Source organism: Coptis chinensis, chromosome 6 (genome assembly GCF_015680905.1).
Source record: "Coptis chinensis isolate HL-2020 chromosome 6, ASM1568090v1, whole genome shotgun sequence".
Classification (NCBI taxonomy): Eukaryota; Viridiplantae; Streptophyta; class Magnoliopsida; order Ranunculales; family Ranunculaceae; genus Coptis; species Coptis chinensis.
In genome coordinates this window covers 96,142,927-96,162,482 of record NC_141461.1, presented here as the reverse complement: position 1 = coordinate 96,162,482, position 19,556 = coordinate 96,142,927, and the positions used below count along the sequence as shown (strand labels likewise).

The 19,556-nt window shown below is 35.8% G+C and overlaps 4 protein-coding genes and 1 long non-coding RNA gene across 7 annotated transcripts in view; 1 reads left to right on the top strand and 4 right to left on the bottom strand.

Annotated features, from left to right (window-relative positions):
- LOC147495757 (calcineurin B-like protein 4) overlaps positions 1-19,556 on the bottom strand; it is a 57,166-nt gene that overhangs the window by 18,149 nt on the left and 19,461 nt on the right. The window lies entirely within an intron of this gene.
- On the top strand, positions 970-2,960 carry LOC147495762 (bidirectional sugar transporter SWEET4-like). Its single transcript, XM_086564497.1, has 5 exons — positions 970-1,242; positions 1,353-1,389; positions 1,745-2,123; positions 2,292-2,411; positions 2,609-2,960. Exons 1-5 carry the CDS (start codon positions 1,200-1,202, stop codon positions 2,807-2,809), a joined length of 780 nt encoding a protein of 259 aa, XP_086420623.1. The 5' UTR covers positions 970-1,199; the 3' UTR covers positions 2,810-2,960.
- LOC147495761 (uncharacterized) lies at positions 3,075-3,883 on the bottom strand. Its single transcript, XR_015197707.1, has 2 exons — positions 3,429-3,883; positions 3,075-3,375 (listed from the first exon to the last, which is right to left on the bottom strand). It is a non-coding gene; the product is annotated as an uncharacterized LOC147495761 (long non-coding RNA).
- On the bottom strand, positions 4,173-8,424 carry LOC147495760 (uncharacterized). Of its 2 annotated transcripts, none has more exons than XM_086564491.1 (6): positions 7,845-8,424; positions 7,042-7,192; positions 6,689-6,911; positions 6,508-6,599; positions 5,464-5,599; positions 4,173-5,250 (listed from the first exon to the last, which is right to left on the bottom strand). In XM_086564491.1, exons 1-6 carry the CDS (start codon positions 8,313-8,315, stop codon positions 4,899-4,901), a joined length of 1,425 nt encoding a protein of 474 aa, XP_086420617.1. In that variant the 5' UTR covers positions 8,316-8,424; the 3' UTR covers positions 4,173-4,898. The 2 variants fall into 2 exon arrangements, with proteins under 2 accessions (XP_086420617.1, XP_086420618.1); XM_086564492.1 differs by having other exon boundaries at positions 5,220-5,334; positions 7,845-8,395.
- Positions 8,978-15,894, bottom strand: LOC147495759 (kish-A-like protein). The gene is made up of 4 exons (XM_086564501.1): positions 15,778-15,894; positions 15,579-15,685; positions 10,208-10,242; positions 8,978-9,370 (listed from the first exon to the last, which is right to left on the bottom strand). Exons 1-4 carry the CDS (start codon positions 15,778-15,780, stop codon positions 9,303-9,305), a joined length of 213 nt encoding a protein of 70 aa, XP_086420627.1. The 5' UTR covers positions 15,781-15,894; the 3' UTR covers positions 8,978-9,302.

Genomic DNA, 19,556 nt, shown 5'->3' with positions numbered 1-19,556 from the left:
TTTACATTTTTTTACTCAGTAGTCTCATTATCTCATAGACATGCAGAGTAAGATTAAGCGTACCAGAAGTTTGCATTCGTGCATGCGTTTGTCTTCCAAATGTTCATAATTCTGCATAATCATGCCTCTCTAGGTATACTCAACTACTAGGGTCTTTTGACTTTTGTTCGACTATGAAAGTAAAGCTTTGGAGATAAATCTAAAGAGATTTGCACATATCTCAGAAGAAATTTACGCAAGTCACAAATGTATAGTCAAATTCCATCAGACTGCAATATCTGAAAAAATTAGTATGAGGACCTTTTCTTCAAGTGGTTATGTGTGGCGCTCACTGTACTGGACTACTGGAAGCGTCTTATTGAGTTTTCAAGTATATTTGACAAATCTCTTTTGATTTCTCTCCAAACTTTCACACAAGTGGCACAAGGCGACTTCCACTCGTACTGAGGAAAACAGAATGTTATGGTAAATAATCATAAGCAGTAAGTCAACTCAAAAAATAAATAAAAATAAAAATAAATTAATAAAAACATGGTGCAACCATGATTAACCTACTCAGCCTTGGTAATTTTCTCATGATCTACATGATATTGACAATTGAGTATCAAGTATGAGATGGTACGTGACGCATAATTGTCATTTTGCATAGGGAACCCGTTTGCATAACTTGAGCCTTGAGACAGGGGCGCAGGGCAATAGGGCATGTTGATGTAGCATTCAATCACCACCAGTCCATCGCAAATGCTGATATTTTCTTCTTACAAGAGTTTGTTGAATTTTACTGGAAATGGATAAGGATAAGTTGGAATTAAATTCAGTGAAAAACTGTGGTTTTTCTATAGGCCCTTTTTATATCAATTAAATGCTTGACTTGGCAATTGGCTGCATTCTAAAAATAACTATGTTAGAGCAAATCACTGTTTGAAACTTGTACTAGAACTTTGAGAATCTTGAAGGTAGTGCCATGACCCATCTCCCACATTAACTCCTCATTTCCATGTGTTACAATTAATCTACATGACCCAATACATGTCATGCATGTAATCAACCAAGTTTAAAAGCTCCCAAAAGGAAGTTAGAGATAAAGCCAAGCTAAACTTCACCTCTCTGCCTATTTAACCATCTGTTGCTCCTGCATGTTCTTCACTACTCACTCCCATTAGCTCCTTTTCTCTTTTACTTTCTTCTTGTTTGCAACCATGGTTTCTGCTGATGCTATTCGAACCGTGGTTGGCATTGTTGGTAATTGTTTATTTGTGTCTATCTATGATCCATACTGCATGCATGCAGTTTTCTTGATCTTATTTTGCTCTAGAATTGTTGATGGACATGATTGTCGTTGCTTGTTGCAGGGAACATTATTGCTCTCTCCTTGTTCTTGTCACCAGTGTGAGTCTGGGCTTTTTATGATATATATTTGTCAATAAAAATCAAAGCAATGCAACAGTATGTAGCCAAAACATTCTATCGGAACAACTTGTCAGTCAAGTTCACCAGTTTTGGCAATAATTTCTCCATTCTACGATGGCACAGTGCTTACCTATTGATACTAGCTAGGCTTCTCGGTATATAGTATATACTAACTCAGGGTGATCGAAGATACTGTGCCATCACAAGTTTTTCATGCATGTACCTGACTCAATTTGACCCTCACAGAAGTAATTTGTAAATGGGCAACTGAAAGTGTTGTTTTTATACCTTTTGGCATTCATGCAATAAATTAACTTGTTACTTTTCTTTGCAGACCAACTTTTACTCAGATATGGAAGAAAGGGTCAGTGGAGCAATTTTCACCAGCTCCATATCTAGCAACACTACTCAATTGCCTGTTCTGGGTATTATATGGACTACCAATGGTGCACCCCCATAGCATGTTGGTCCTAACAATTAATGGTACAGGGTTGGTCATAGAGCTTGCTTATGTCCTGCTCTTTATCTTGAACTCTGATGGGAAAAAGAGGCTCAGAGTATTAGTAATTTTGGTGGCCGAATTTATTTTTGTGGGAATTGTTGCTCTCCTCGTTATAAACTTGGCTCACACTTATGAGCAACGATCTCTAATAGTTGGATGCATTTGTGTTGTGTTTGGGACTGGCATGTATGTCGCACCCTTGGCAGTCATGGTTAGTATTATGAGACTTTGAATTAGTTTGCATGTTGCTCCTTTTTCTTTTTACCGTGAGCTTAGATATGAGAAACGAAAATTACAAAATTGCAAAAAGTGGCTTAAGTCACTTTATCCAGAGAAGAAAAAACACAACTTGACTGATTAATGAGGATTTGTCATGCAGAAATTGGTTATTACGACGCGAAGTGTGGAATACATGCCATTCTTCCTGTCTTTTGCCTCTTTTGCAAATGGCATTTGTTGGACAACTTATGCTCTCATCAAATTTGACCTCTTTATCACGGTAAATTTTACAACTCCCTCAAAAATTTGTACACAAAATTTGTACACAGATTAAGAGTACTACCAATTGAATATTAAAAAACAATCCAACTATGGTGTCACTCTTAGTCCAGTGCTTATTTTAGTCACATTTGTTTTTGTTTTTGTAATTTCTGATTTTATATTTTTCTGACTGAAATGTGGTGCATGGTGTCACAGATTCCCAACAGCATTGGGACTGTGTTAGCTCTGGCTCAGCTGATACTGTACGCCACCTTCTACAAATCTACACAGAGACAGCTTGCAGAAAGGAAGAGAAAGGGAGAGTTGGGCATGGCAGAGGTAGTTGTGGTTGGGGACACCAAGAAAGTAGGCAGTGTACCTCATAATGGACATGCTCCAGAGATCCGAGAGATGTGAAACACACTTACACACATCGTCATTGTCTCATGGGTCGAGGCCCATTAAGATTAGTAAGGGGTCTTTTGAGCTAGTACTACTCTTGTTAGTTTTCTGAACTCTAACTGTATAATCAAGTTTCCTCCCTTTTCTGGGTCATGGTTCACCCTGATTTTTGTTGCTTCTTATTTTTTACTCTCTCACATCTTCGTTTCCATTAGTCTATATTGTCCATAAGTAAACAACCAGCCGGAATGAAAGTAGGACCATGAAACTCCACATAAAATCAACAGAAGCAGGTATCTAATTATCCATGGTGTTGAAAACTTGAAATGACTGTCTCCAATCAAAATGAAATTGGAAACCATGTTCAGAATTAAAAATGGCAGTTTCAACATCCAATCATATGGCATACAGTTTACATATGCAGTCATTGACATAATGTTTAAAATTGTTTGGTGCCATCTGATCAAAACATCAGAGGGTAATTGCATACAAGGTAATTTATGTGGTTGAAATTATGGAAAATCAAGGTTAAGTCTTGTACATGCACTGTCACTAAAAATGATGCCTAATTGTACATTTTACTACATATAGAAGGCGATATACATTTTACTACGTATAGAAGGCGTTACGATACCATAAGTTGCAACAGACTCCTTTAGTCTCTTACAACCCTTCCTCATTTACTGGAGGGGACTTGTTGCATGAGTAGCTAATACTGTCATGAAGATTGTACCTTTCTGCTTGCTTAACCAAGATCCTTGAAGGGTTTTAGAGTATGTGCCAACATCACTCCAGGGGCTGGACTTCCAACTTTGAACAAAGTTACGCTTATGCCAGAAGATCTACCTGTCACTGCATACTTCCTCAATCCTCATCTGGTAGTCATCGAGAAAATTTAGGATTTGGTGATTTTCCCTCTAATCCCATATGCAACTCTTGAATCCGACCGTAGAAGAAAGTTTCTTTCCATGAAATTGTGCAGGTAGAGAAAAGTGAGAATAGTTGAACTCACATATAAAGAAGCTCCAATAGGATTCAGTCCCAACTGTCGTCGTCCAAAAAGAAGTCATAAAAGATATGAACCAACATCCCTAATAGTGAACCATCTTTTTGTACTTGGTTCTGAGCATAGACAATCTCCTTTGTAGAAGCAATTTCTCCTCCTTCTTTCCCATCTTTTCCAAGTAGAACACAATTTTTTTCAGCGTAGTCACCACCTCTTCGCTCTCGTAACCCAACTCTTTCTCTTGAATGCTCAAAACCCTCTTCAGCAAGGCCAGTATGTCAGCATCATCATTCCCTATTCTTGCTTGAATGGAAATCAAACAGTCGAGAGCTTCGCCGCACAACAACACATCATTCACAATTTCACATTAGTAAACAAAAAGGCGGAGGGGAGGGGGTACTTAATGGCCAAGGATACCCATCAGCATTGGTCAAGAAACTGATTTAATCACCATTATAAGTTTATAACCATAGCTTGCATTCAATCTCAACACTAGATAATATTGTTGTCAGGTTCTGCTATACAGTGTATAATACACCTCATATTGAGCACTTGTGCTATTGGTAGTCTCAACTACTTGGACTCTTTATCTGAAAGGTCTTCGTTACTGTGTGTCATTCAAATGTTTTCCTCTGAAACCCATGACGTCCATGTGTTAGAGAACACTTAAATTTGTACACAGGCTTTCATGTTTTAACTTCGGGAAGTTCAAATTGACAAGTGAAATCATTGACATTTGAGCCATGGTACAGATATCATACCCGCCCCCAGCAAGAAAAATACAAAAAACAGAGAGTCACACACCGACCCAAACAAAAAAAGGAGTGGCATCACCGCATTAGCTAAGAGCGTATACACTAAAACTCCCAAAAATGTTAGAAAATAGATTCAAACTGTAAAGGTAAACTAAAATCAGCTAGTCGTTAGCCTAAAAGTAACTCAAACAAATCTTGTGTATACTCTTTTACGTTTCATCTAGCGTACATATAAAATAGTTAGAATGACTTTACAGATTAAAATCCTCTGTGAAGGAACAAGAATAATAAACTAACTAACTACTTAACTTGTGTCATGGTTAAGACTAAGTTCTATCATGGACTAAGTTGGAAAGCGCTTACCATATATCAGAGATTTATTCCCGAATGCCCTTTCACGGATGCGCACGGCCTCCAAGGCAAATTGCTCCGCCTCTACGTCCCGTTTCAAATGGTAAAGTGTGACGGCAAGGCTTAACATTGGGACAGTGATTGATGGATCCTCAGATCCCATAGCTGTCTCCATGATCCGGAGACCTTCCCTTTGTAAGCGTTCAGCCTCCACAAAATTCTTTGAGCGTGAATATGAGGTAGCAAGGTTTAACAGGTGGGTCACTGAACTGGGGTGCTCATTTCCATTATACTTCTCAGTTGTTAGCAAACACTCCTTCAACAGCTCTCGGCCCTCATGTTCTCTAAGACAGTTGAGGATACAACAATTTGGTTAGACACATCTAATACATCCTTTTTTCCTTTCATAACGGGCGATTCACTTGTCCCTAACAAAGTGTTTTTGTTGTTGAGGAAGCAATGAGATAATAGGAAAATGAAAAATATAATGGATTTTAACTTCAAAGTACAAATACTCTTTACAAAAAGCCCATGGCATATCGGAAGCGAGTCACTACCTTCCTGCAATGTGATATAAATCTGCCAACTCTATCCTAATCTTCTCCATGACTTCATCATCCATAGCTATGTATTTTGAATCCTTTATAACTTGAAGGCCTTTCCTATATAATTCAACAGCTTCATCCAAGCTACCTGAAAGACAAGAATACGATAACCAAAACTGTTACGTAACTATAACTATGACTCTTCAGTTAATACCTGATCTGAGCTTCACATGACACACATGGTGCAGAAAGTGAAGGATATCACCTTTGTTAACTAGTGACAGGTCACATCAAAACAAAACCTAAACTCAGATGGATCCACTTTATCATTCGGCGGTGTTTGAAGCACCAAATATTATATACAATCCAGTAGAAAGGGGACATTCCACTCATTGAAAAGTAACTTTATAACAACATAGAGTCCAAGGTTTAACCTACGACACATTATTTTACATAAGACTTTCAGCATCAAACATTTTTTGTGGGATTCCTCACTTCTCGGAAAACGTACATTTTTGTGAATACGCTCTTTACAGACTTGTATGTTGTATTATGTTGTATTAACTTTTTATTCGGACCAAACACTATACTAAAACGTCTCTATTTCCAAGGGATAGGGTATGCTAACCCCCTGCACCAGACACAGCCATCGGAACATGCTTAATCCCAAAGGTTGGCCACTTTTGCTATTTGAAAGATATTTTGGCCACCATAGCACAACTGGTAGGTTTGCCAATGGGGCTGTCTTAACATCAGAAAACACCGAAATATGGTACAATAACTGTTTTGAGTATAAATCAGTTTCAGCCTAACTGAATATGATACATATATATGAATTGGTGTCCGACACGGGTACAAAACGTCTGACACGGCATCTTGAAAGAACTTGGATACTGGGACGTGTTTTTATAATTTTCAGTGGTCAGACCACCTGGTCCCAACTCCTATTGATATTCATTTTAATATGTGATTTATTTTGTTCAGAAATACTGGCAACAAGCTCAATGGAAATAACAAGTACAACTAAAGGTTTATGAATAGCAGTACAACGCTTACCTTTTGCACACTTAGCATTAGCAAGGGAACACATAGCTATTCCAACTCTTCCATCATGGTCTCCATATAACTTTGCATATGTCCTTAAAATTCTAGAATGCAAAACACACATAGGTATATCAGAATATGTGATATAATGCCTAGACCCAAACAAAAGAACATGCAAGAATATAAAAATTACCTGTAAAAACAGTTTTCTGCATCAGCAGCCTTACCTTCCCTGATAAAAAGATTTCCAAGACCTATTAAAGGCACCACAACATCCAGGCTTTCAACACCTCTGCTCTTTTCTAGAATATCGATTGTGCGGCTGTAGATTTCTACAGATTTTGAGGCCCTTCCAATAGAAGTATAGACTTTTGCCATTCCCAGAAGTGATGGTACTAGAAAAGGATCACTCTTTCCTACACAAGGATATGCTTTAAACTAAGCATGTCTTCAGAGAATCACAGAAAATAAAAAAAATACTGCACTTTTCAAATTACTATAACTGCATTGCGTGGAACATGAATCATAGACCAGCTCGAAACTTACCAAATAAACCTTCTAATATTTCAAGGCTTCTCTCATACATCGCCATGGCCTCCTCATACTTCCTGAAATTAGTGTACATAGTTCCCATATGCAGCAACACTGAATCCAAGAATGGCTCATTGTTCTTTACATTCCCAACAATCTCTTCCAACTGTTCATCATCGAAATAATGTATTTTCAAGAAGATGCACATGACAAAAACAAACCAGATAGACTCTATTTTCTTTGACACATTTTCATGAACAACTCTCGAATATATGAATATGGAATTACCTTTCCAAACACAACAACACATCACACAGTCATAGACACAAAAGGAGGAAAAGTGTTGACAATCTCATGCAACAACACATCAATGGATGTTTCAGAGAAGAAAGGAATTAACAGTTTTCTATGAAAAACCCCACACAAACTCCACACATTTCCATCAGTGTAGTGGGAAAAAAATATGACCACTAATTAGCTGGTGTTTTTCCTCATAAAGAGAGTAGTATAAAGCTTGTTCTTTACTTATTGATTACTTCCATTCTCCTCATCTTTGTCGTGGCTCCTAATTCCAATTTTTATTAGCGAGTGGTTTTGTATCTCCTTATCTACCTCTACCTCCAAGAATTCTAGTGTCCACCTGCTCATATAGAGCACTATAGGGTCATTCAACTAAGATGCCACATGCAAAGTAATTAGGCTAGCTTGCATTTTCCACTTTCATCAGTAACCAGAACAAGTGAAAACAGTTTATATATCTCCAAACATTCAAGATTACCAGATCAAAAAATAACTAAATGATAAAATATAGTAATTACCATGTCCAACAAGCACTGAACAAACTCAAAGTCCCCGACGCCCATATATCCCAAGGCTATGACATCAAGTATGGTAGCTTGTTCCATGCCATTATCTCCTCCAGCAATCTGCTCTTTCACTGCTTCATAGTTTGCTTGAAGTAAATTCATTGCACCATCTATATTCCCCTTTTTAAGCATAGTTTTGACTTGAAGAAAAAACTCCTGTAACTCTCTCTCGAACTCATTCATGGAATTACTTGAGCTACTTAAGTTTTTTGGAGCTGATACCGTACGAAAAATGTCATCTTTCTTTTGAGTTCCTGGTAATGCTGCTGTGCTTTTAGTTGCAAAACATCTTATGTTACAAGGTTTATAGACTACTCTGAGAGGCACCTTGTAAAGCTTGATACTACCTTGTAGAGTAAAGGGGAGAGAAAAGGAGTACCTTTTGATGGAAAGGGGAGAAGGAGGAAGAATTGAGGATGCCATTGAAAGAAGAAGAAGAAGAAGAAGAAGTGAAGAGTTTGGGTTTTCGAGATGATGATGATGATAAGTAAATCAACGGTGAATATCTCAAGTAAGTTATGAGTTTAAATCTCGAGATACGTAACACTTAAATGAAATCTCGAGATATATTATTGATAAATGACTGCTGTGTCGGCATATATCTTCACTGACTCACTCTTCTCCAGTAAGGTGCACTTTCTAAATTCTAATCCTTTTATTTCCTGATTTTCATCAGTGCTTGTCAACAACTAGTAATAGTTTACACCCAATTGATCAAGACTTGTAAGTTGATGCTAACAATTGACTAGAAGAAGCACAAGATTTCAAGCTTCCTACGACCATTTTAAAAGTCTTTATGTATCAGTTATCACATGTGCGAACTTGGTTTAATCAAATAAAACGACTTTGTTATCCTTCCTATGATCAGAAGCCGTAATGATAGTTCAGTTCCATTAAAGTGCCAAAGGATGAGGGTTGCAACGCAACCAAACTGCATAGTGTAGACTGTAGATGATGATGCACTGCAGATTAGAGAAGGTTGATCAGTGGGTGAAACACCAAAACCCAAGGAAGCTTAAAATGTATTGGGTTGTTGAGCCAGCTGACCCTATCTGCTAGTAACTCTGAATCTCAAGAGAAATATCTCAAGAAAAAAGGCTGTTCTCTGACAGCTCTTAGAATTAAGAAGAAGAAGAAGAGTCATTTACATTTTACATTCACTAAAAATAATTCAAACAGTACAAACACACACAACTACCAAATGAGCATCATGTACAGGGTACAGCCTTCCAGCCCCACTGGGTTAGCAATTCTACAGTGCCAAGTCTATATGCTACTTCAACCATTTGGATGGATTAGCAAACAACTCATTATCATCAAATCCTAATTTACAAACCACTGAATATGTAGTGGGAAATCAACCGCGGGTTAAGAAGCCACTCCCAAGCATAGAACCAGAACACTTGCAGCTTAGAAAACTATTATCGAAACACCCATTGTGAAGCATCCAACTGCTACCCAAGGGCTCAAGCGTTCACCTGTTTCAGCAACAAGATAAAGAACCGTCATAACAAGTACCTAACATCATAACCTCAGCATAATCTTGATCTAGAATAGAGCATGTTGTTGAAAAAGGAAAAAATACAGTAACCATGACAAAATCCAGACTTCAGAAGAGGCAATATTTCAAAGACATCTGTATATCCGGAGATGAACTAGAGATATGACATGACTTATGTCAGATGTTTGGATAAGATGAATGAATGCATTTATTCAAACTTGTTGTATCGAAGCAATGTGAACTCAAATCCAAGCCTAGACTGATCAAGACAATAAAAGGTCCAAGTCTAGAGATGATAATGTTTCACAGGCTCCCCTATATGGAGCAAACTCTCCTGTACGGCTGTACCAGAACATAAACCAACTCAACAAAATATCTCACACAATTAGACAGACACAAAATAACCGCATTTCTCAAGGAAAGAAGTTTGTTCGAAAAAACAAACTAAACGAGACCCTAGAAATTCAGTTAAACATTCTACATATAGTTTTCTCTCCCCATACTAAGGAATTTCGTATATGGTTTGGCTATCGAATTGCAGAAATCTCTTGTCATATTTTCTACCTGAAGGCACAATGAAATCCATTGGCATTAACATTATCACTAAGTAACATGTGGACAATACAAGGACAATAAAATGATTGTTTTCCACCATCAAATAGTTCTTCTTCTAGACAAGGATACTTCGAAAACCTAAAATACAAGAACAGGCATCTCCAAGCTATGACTGGACAGAATCCACAGTATTGAGTGTTGCATGAAAAACACAACTATAGATTTGGTAATAAAGAAAAACATGAAAAAAGGAGCATACCTATTCTCGCTGCCTTCCAAAAGAATCCTCGAAATCTGCAAGAAATAGAGTAATATGAATGATATTAGTTTTTTTTTTTTTTTTTTTTTGCTCGGTAACTAATATGAATGATATTAGTTGCAAGGAACTGTGATCCTAAAAATTGATAAAAGGTGTCCACCAAGAAAGCAAACCCAAAAAAACAAATAAAAACAAATCGCATTCCACAAATAAAAAGAGTTACCTAATAAACATCATCAAAAACATTATTCCTCATTGTCATTAGCAGAGCAAAGTTATCAGAAGAATATCACCCTTATGCATAGATGATCGTTCCCGAGCGCAAACATGATCAACGAAACATAAAAAATGTCCCTCACAAATATTTAGACAAACTAACAAACACTGACACCTTCAAGATTTGATTAATTAGTAATTACCAAAGCAAACCGAAAAATATTCTTGAGTTTCGCCTACAGACACACAGCTACAAATTTGGTACCTCATGTTACTAATATTCTTGAGCATAGGCCACCACTACAATAAATCAGGGATCGAATACGATTAGACATTTAGACCAACATTTGGTTGGTAAAGTTTTTGAGACTTGTGGCAACAGACCCAGGTTAAAAACCTGCTAGGCTTGCTAGCACCACAATAGAAATCTCAAGTGTGAACTCATACCCAACTAAGAAAATAGAAACATCGAATGCCAATTCATACCCATCTATTAACACTCCTGAACACAAGGACTTTTATACCCCGTCATAATATGTTTTCCAATTAGAATCCAACTCAGATTCTGATTGAAAATCAAACAGATCCCTACCAACTTTTTCACTACACTCCACTTAAGACACCCCTACCAGTGTTCCACTATTACTGAGACAGCAACTTGATTGTCACAAAGAAACTTACCATAGTTGAGAATGAGAATTAAGATGCATTTTTCTCTATGGATCCCTTTAAATCCCCTGGTCAGATGGGCTTCAACCCTTGTCTATTAAATCTTGATGGGACCTTATATCCATATTAAGGGAGATTTTCATCCAGCCTTCTCCCAATTGGACTTCAGTATGGCAAGTCGACATCATTCATAAAATTAACTCTTGCTATAGAATTGTGGAAGCCACCGACAGTCTTCCTACTATAGGCATGTCTAGTGTGTTTCTTGTCAAAAGCTTGACTGAAAATTGAACACCAAACATAACCTTATCATTTTTCTTTATGTTGTACCTTCTATCGCCTGAGAGGCTGAGACATTTGGATTGACATAAAATCTGTAATTTTTCATTCTAAGGATGCTCTTATAGATTCAAAAATACTACTATACGCAACAAATTGAGACATTTTTAAAAATCTCAACCATTGCTATAAAAAAAATTATATTATTATCTTGTTTCCCCAAAATAAACAAACATTCCACTTCTTACTAATTGATAATTCTCACCAGCAAAGAGCCAGTGGAGTAATAGTACTTTGCAGATGGTCTAGTTCATTTTCCTTTGCAGGACATTAAAGACTCAATGACTGGGTTCACAAAAAGCAGTCACGCAGAAGCTTTCAACTTGTGGAAAAAATGAAAATTTAATAAATCCCGAGAACTAGGTCTACAATGACTTTTGTTGGGAGTGACTTCAAAAGCTTTGTTGATACTATACCTTAAAGGACTCTGACTCCATTTTTTCATTCCCCAGGTATCATATGCATAGTTGTCAACTCCCGAATCGTATCGCAAATCATTTTTAATTTTCAGTGAATCGAGAATCGAATCAAGTCGCGAATCGTAAGGTTCACAAATTAATAAATCATTTTATAAATATGTATATTTTCTTTTATCTTTTATATTATTATTATTATTATTAAGTATCCAATTACAGAAATTTTAAGGTCCAAGGATGGAGAATGTTTAAATGAGCCATTTGCAATTGTCGGATTGAGAATTTAAGTTAGGGTCCAAGGATGGAGAATGTTTAAATGAGCCATTTGCAATTGTCAGATTGAGAATTTAAGTTAGGGTCCAAGTGAAAGAAAAGCCCAAATAAGTTTACTTACTAAGACTGGCCCAGTTTTTAAAGACCACCCATTTCTTTAAAGTAGTCACGTGTCTTTCTAACTAGACCTAATATCTTCGTCAAAACAAAAGGCGCCGCAACTCCTCTCTTTCTGTCTCTTTCTCTCTCTCTCGATTCAGGCAAGAAAAAAATAAAAAGGTACAAGAAGAAAAAGATCTGAAATCTGAAGAAGAAAAGACTTTTTCACTAAATCATTTGGTCATTGAATCGTGCGATTTTTACGATTTTGTCGGTTCGAATCGCGATTTTAGAGTGATTCCACTATCATCCGATTCATACCTGCGATTCCAAACTATTGTACTTGCGACTTGACTTGAATCATACGATTCGACTCGTGAATCGTACGATTTTGACAACACTGGTCATATGTAATTAAGTCATGTGTAAACGGTTTTAAAATGTTTCTAAAAGGTGGCTTACAATCCTAGGAATGTTGCTTTAGATCTTCATTACCTACCCACTATTGCACGAAATGCAGTTTCTCCTATGTACCAAGATGTAGGGCGTTTCTGAAGAACCTGAATTGAAAACTGAGTACTTGATTCAAACTGCTGCATATTGATATGAGATAGATATCAACTGTTAAGAGGACTGTTCAGGATGGAGAGTAAGGAGAAAAGAAAGCTTCAGACAAAAACAGTTGAAACCTGACTGACATAGTCAGGTCCATTTTTATGCTGACTCATTCATCAGATTTCAACTCCTTTCATGGTGATTTTCTCTCCTAAACTCTTTGTTTTGAACGATCTTCCACTAAACTCTTTGTTTTGAACAATCTTCCAACTAGTGGAATTTATCTCCAATCAATCTACAGTAGTTAGAATCAGGTTCTGCATTAGATTCTCCCGAAAGAAACCCCACCCTTATGGTTTGCCATTGTATGAAAAGATTAGAAGGATCTACACTAGACCTTTTTGGGCAACTTGGATATGAAGACCTGGATTTCAGTAAATGACGCAATCGACTCAGAATCCTTTTCTTCTCTTCTGCTGATGATACACATGATTTGTATTTCAGGCAGCTCCAGAAGCAGAAAGACCTTTAACTCTGGATGGCCAAGTACTCTAACGGACCATCAGTTAAATCTTTGGTCAACACTGATACTTTTGTTATGAGGTTTCCTAATTGTTTTGCAATTCCTTCAAATATAACTAGGTGTAGAGGGTCAACTGCATTACTTAAGTTGGAATATATCAGTTAATGTATTATGCAAGAATCGGGTATTTGTTTTCAGTTCACACAATTGAAGGCTAAAACTTATTGGAAATCACCTGATGGGATTCAAAGCTAAATTGATATATTTTAATAATTTATTGTTGTCCGCTAACCAAAACAACCGGTGCTTTGTTGACAGTTACTAAATTTAAATGAAGTTACCGACTATCACACACACAAACCACACAGGGAAAGAAATGTGTAAAATCTGAATGCACACAATGCATGGAGGAAGTGTTCTTTGCAATCCAGGAAGTTTAGACAGCTGAAACGCATGGTAGAGGTTATGTGAAAGGTCTGTAAACAGTTCATATCAGTTCCTAAGATCCAAAAATACTGATACATGGATCTCTAAGCTTTCATCCATAAATCTACTCCAACAACTCTAATACTAAACCACTAGAAGAAAGGAAATCATCATTTCTTTAAAGTAGTATCAAGTCAGGAAATTAGAATTTGGTAGCGTAGCTCAAGGCGTCCTAAGAACATCAGTACGCTTCCTCTTTACCAAACAAAATCAGAAACACACAAAACTAAACATATTGCACGACTAACACTCCAAATCATCATTCAATCCAGCACAAATATAGATGCTTCTATAACAAAGAATAATTTAAAAGACACAAAGCTTGCAAGATCTTTACAGGAAAATAAGATTATCGAATACAAATTACTTGAAACACTTGAAACCAAACATTGGAACCCTAGAAGCTCCAGAGGCTCATGATCAGTGCTTAAGTTGTGTGTAAAGAGTTTAAATATTTCTAAAGTAGAACCATATTCTCCCAAAATATCTGATTGTGTCATTGTGATCAGGCAAACTTTTATTTGTGTAAAAATAGAAATCTCAAGTATGAATTCATATCCAACTCCCCTTAACAGTCCTGATTGTGAGGACTTCTATATCCTATCATATTCTATTTTTCAATCAAAATCTGGCTCAGACTGGAAATCGAACAGACCCCTACCAATTTCACTCCTCTCCACTTCTAGCACCACTGCAATCCCACAGACTATACCTGACATGTCAGACATCTGGATCCCTTTAAAATACCCTAATCCAGATGGATTGCCACATTTATTAAAATTCTCCACCAAACCCCATGTAAATCCTTTATATTATTACCCTGTCTCCACAAGTTAAACAAAATTCCACTTCTTATTTATGGAACTTTCTCGCCAGCAAACAGATCTAGTGGAGAAGGAATCGTACTTTCACATGGCCTAATTCATTTCCTCTGAATGTTTAAGAAAATGCCGGGTTCAGAATAAGCAGAAGCTCTCACCTTGTTGAAAGGATTAACTATAGCTAAAGAACTAGGTGTACAGAGACCTTATGTGGGTTCTGAGTTCCTACAGCAAAAGCTTGGTGGATGCTATGAGGTTTCTTACTCCACTTTCGGACGCTCAGAATCTCTGGGTAAACAGTTTAGATATTTGTAGAGTGACCTATATTGCTAGGGATGTTGATATATACTCTATAGTCTGTAGCTTAGTTTGAATCAAGTTACTGGTTTTCTGAAAACTAAAAAGTGAAAAGCTAAATGCTTACAAATGGTTGCATGAAGTGATCAAGGATACTAAGTTATCAACAATTGTATACAACTATCTGTGTGGCAAGATGCTCCAATACAGGTGAAACACATAATAGAGGTTTAATTCGAATATCCAACTTTTTTCAGTTATTTGAAGTGAATAGCATGTAAAACAGTTGATATCAAATGTTCGAAACACTTAATTTATATCTTTCAAACCTTTGGTACTTTTCAACACTCTGACTATAAACAAAAACAATAAGAGAAACACACAAGAGGAAGAGAGCGTATCTCAGTTGGCTGTCTTAACAATTGGGAAGAACCCACTAGATTGCTTTTTAATTGCAACAATTGAGGTACACTAAAACACTTGAAAGTATCAATTATGTATCTTATTGGCATCTACTATCTAGTCGAGACGATTGTGAACTGAAATGAGCTGTGATTGTCTCATAGTAGAAAATAATGTATCAATTATTCCAATCAGGTAAAATAAATCATATGCGAATCAGGAAAAAACTAAAATTACAATAAAACCCTAGAAATTTTATAAAAAAAAAGGCATACCCAGTTTTCTGTTGAAGAATGGTTGGAAACTGAATCTTAACATATGTGCAAGTGCAGATCACTAATAACACCACTGTTAAAAACGAGTGGAAATTGAACAAAGCCGACTGCAACAAACAACAAACTAATTAATTACGTGTCACATTCAAACAAACAAGAAAAACATGATCTCAGTTCGAACAAAATAAAATAAAATTACCATTTTCTTTCTTGGTTTACGGAGAAGAAGAAACGAGGCTGCTCCTCAATTCTTTTCTCGATTTTTCTTTTTATTGGGTTTGCAAAATATCGCGACATTTCGTGATTTTGGAGTGTTGTATGTGTTGGGCTGGGCCTTGCTATATATGGGCTTCTAAATAGGAAAACCAATAGTGGCCAGAGGAAGATGTTCACTTGGTTATCATGTCGAGTATATATCTTGTGTAGAGGGTCCTCAATATGATAAAACCAACTAAAGATGTGAAGGTTGCATGTAGTCCTCAAAAAAATTGTTTTCCATTAAAATAAAAAGGCCTCTGAGCAAGTCCAATAGGGAATGTTGTAATCTACCGTGGTGGTACTTGATATACACTATAATGCATCATCTGAAAAGTGCTACATTTATTGTTGTGCGAAAAGGTTATTACTACAATATTGTACAAGAAATGAAGAAAATCACTTATCATAACTCAAAAAATAAACACAAACAAATATATTTATTACAAAAAATACGTAATAATTGAAGAATATCGACTTCATATAAAAATATACTCTTTGTTATAGCGGAATATAATTTACATTAGACTTTAGTCTTTTAAACTCATTCAGATCTTAAGCCTACACAGGCCTTTAATTTTCGTCCCTCCAGATCAACAGTTATCATGGTTTATTTGGATTCTAATTGTAAATGGTAATTGTAATTATATAAGAGAGACCCGTTTATTTATTTATTTTAAACAAAATGGGAGATAATTGTGTTATTTGAGTGAGATTAGGAAGGTTCTTTTAAATTATCAATAATAAAATAGGGCTTATTTTAATTTCAATGTGGAAAATAGGGCCCGTCCCTCCAGGTCGATAGTTGGCATGTTTCTTTGGATTCTAATTGTAAATGGTAATTGTAATTATATAGGAGATACTCATTTATTTATTTATTTGAAACAAAATGGGAGATAATTATGTTATTTGAGTGAGATTAGGAAGGTTCTTTTAAATTATCAATAATAAAATAGGATTTGTTTTAATTTTAATGTGGAAAATGGGGTAATTATTTAATTTAAGAGACATTAGAGAGGTGTTTCTAAATTATTAATAAACAAAATAACCTTATTCAAATTATATTAATAAAAGTATAACTTATTCTAAATTTAGTGAGGGAGGTATTTCTAAATTAAGTAAATAAGGATATTTAAATTTGCCTACTCAAGAGTTGAGGAGGCTTCTGAATGACCGGGCAATCATATAGTGTAGAGATGAGTATATATATATAAAAGATAATATAATGCACATACTAGTGTGTTTTTTTTTCACTAACTCCCTCCATTCTCCTTCTTCCACCATTTGTTAAAAGAACAAATACACTTTTAGACTCTTCTCGTGAAGTCCGGTGGTTTTATTGATATTACTAGAGTAAAAGGGTACATAAACAAAGGAGTTGAGTCGGGTTTCATGTTTGATTTTTTTTTTTTTATTAGCAAACCTGTTTTAAATGAGATAAGTAATTCTTTGATGTAGGCGGGAACCCCAAACATTTGGTATCATCACCCAAAAATTTTACTGTTAAAAAATAATAATAATAAAAACAACAACAATAAAAAATTAAAAAAAAATAATAATAATCGTTTGGTAATTTTTTCACAAGTCCTGAGAGATCCTTAAACCGTATTTGCCATTCCATAAATCTAGGTCCTTTCAACTGAGCATAGACCAAAAATTCTTAACACCAAACTCTCCAAAAAAATTTATTTATGCAACATGGGTTCTTTGTGATTGTATGTTTTTTTGCAAAATTGTTGTGTAATTGCAAGTAATGTAACCAATGGGGTTTTGACAGTGTGGGGTTTGTTTGTTTGAATTTTCACAAAATGGGTTTTGTTTATTATGAGGTTTATCTCAATAAAGGTGCTCGTTGAAGCAGCATGCCGTGACCAATTAGATCCAACGGTGTCTACTTTTGAACTGACATGTTGATGTGAGATATGAGATTCTTTCAGGTGCAATTGAAGTGATGGGCATATACACTGGTTAAACAAAGATAAATGAGCAACAAAACTCTTTCTTCTTCCCACTATGTTTTTTATTTTTCTCGTCTCAAAATAATATATGAGCAACAAAGTTTACTATACCTTCTTCAACTTCGTCTTCAACCCCGAAATGATGTTTGATCTTTGCAGCAACCCCATCATGACCGTGAGACGATTTTTCGTTTATTTTTTTCTTTTGATAGTGGTTTTGTTTAGATTTTTCCTTAGCTATCGAGTACTGGGCTTCGGGTTAGGCTTTTTCTAACTTAGAATGCTTAACTGCGGATCAATCATTTAGCACTAAAGTGTTTATAATCATAAAATGTTACTCAGTGGTGAAACCATTTTAACTAGTATACTGCATTGCAGTGGGGCGTGAGCGGAGCAGTGCATTTCATTAATAATGAGTGTGTTTTTATTATTTTTTATGTATCTAAAACATGAAAACTAAAATGGATTTTGTTAAAATTATAAGTGCAAAATTGTTGTGTAATTGCAAGTAATGTGACCAATGGGGTTTTCTTTTGTGGGGTTCCCATAAAATGGGTTTTGTTTATTCTGAGGTTTATCTCAATAAAGGTGCTCACTGAAGTAGTATGCCGCGATGTCTACCTTTGAACTGATGGGTATATTGATGTGAGATATGGTATAATTTATGGCATATTGATATGAGATATGAGATTCTTTCAGGTGCAATTGAAGTGATGGGCATATACACTGGTTAAACAAAGATAAACAAGAAACAAAACTCTTTCTTCTCTCTTTCTTCTTCCCACTATGTTTTTTATTTTTCTCATCTCAAAATAATATACGAGCAACAAAGTTTACTATACCTTATTCAACTATGATCTTCAACCCTGAAATGACGTTTGATCTTTGCAGCAACCCCTCATGGCCGTGAGATGATTTTTCGTTTCTTTTTTTCTTTTGACAATGGTTTTGTTTGATAGTGGTTTTGTTTAGATTTTTCCTTAGCTATCAAGTACCGGGCTTCGGGTCGGGCTTTTTCTAACTTAGAATGCTTAAATGAGGATCAATCATTTAGCATTAAAGTGTTCATAATCATAAAATATTACTCAGCGAGTCAGCGGTGAAACCATTTTAACTAGTATACTGCATTGAAGTGGGGCGTTGAGCGGAGTAGTGCATTTCGTTAATAATGAGTGTGTTTTTTTTTTTTTTTATGTATCTAAAACATGAAAACTAAAATGGATTTTGTTTATTATGAGGTCTATATCTAGTTTGTTACAACATGTTCAATCAAATTTTTGTATTTGGGGCTTTCGATGAATTGGTTTAGTTTTCACCGTGATGGGGTTTACTTTGAGGTAACGTGGGGTAGTGTGTTTAGGGATTTTGATAACATTGATTTTACAATTTGTTACTTATGCTTTTATGTGGTATTTTATTTATTATTTTTTATATTTATTATTTTTAGTTTGTTTTTTATGGGTTGTCTATGAGTTCAACAAGTAATAACATAGTGGTTATGTGGTCAGTTAATCTTTTGCCATTTTTATTTTTATTTTTTCCAACACCCAGGATTACAAATTGATTTCAATCCACCATCTTCATCATCCTCACCACTTGAGCTCTTGAAAGAGATGTTCAGGACGTGGGTAATCCCACTCGAGTGAATCCCACCACTCTTTGCTTCCATAAATTTGTTTGAGAGAAAACCATATGTTCTCGGTTGACCAGGAGGGAGCCTTTTCAATTAAGGACAATGGTATACTTTAACTATTTGTTCAGAGTC

Coding starts and splice junctions, on each gene's coding strand:
- LOC147495762 (XM_086564497.1), top strand. CDS start 1,200: ATGGTTTCTGCTGATGCTATTCGAACCGTGGTTGGCATTGTTG. Junction 1,390..1,744: donor TCCTTGTTCTTGTCACCAGT/GTGAGTCTGGGC, acceptor TTTTCTTTGCAG/ACCAACTTTTACTCAGATAT. Junction 2,412..2,608: donor AATTTGACCTCTTTATCACG/GTAAATTTTACA, acceptor ATGGTGTCACAG/ATTCCCAACAGCATTGGGAC.
- LOC147495760 (XM_086564491.1), bottom strand. CDS start 8,315: ATGGCATCCTCAATTCTTCCTCCTTCTCCCCTTTCCATCAAAAGGTAC. Junction 5,600..6,507: donor TAATGCTAAGTGTGCAAAAG/GTAAGCGTTGTA, acceptor CTTGTCTTTCAG/GTAGCTTGGATGAAGCTGTT. Junction 5,251..5,463: donor TTATATCACATTGCAGGAAG/GTAGTGACTCGC, acceptor CAACTGTCTTAG/AGAACATGAGGGCCGAGAGC.
- LOC147495759 (XM_086564501.1), bottom strand. Junction 10,243..15,578: donor ATTCTTCAACAGAAAACTGG/GTATGCCTTTTT, acceptor TATTTCTTGCAG/ATTTCGAGGATTCTTTTGGA. Junction 9,371..10,207: donor TTGGAAGGCAGCGAGAATAG/GTATGCTCCTTT, acceptor TTGCTGAAACAG/GTGAACGCTTGAGCCCTTGG.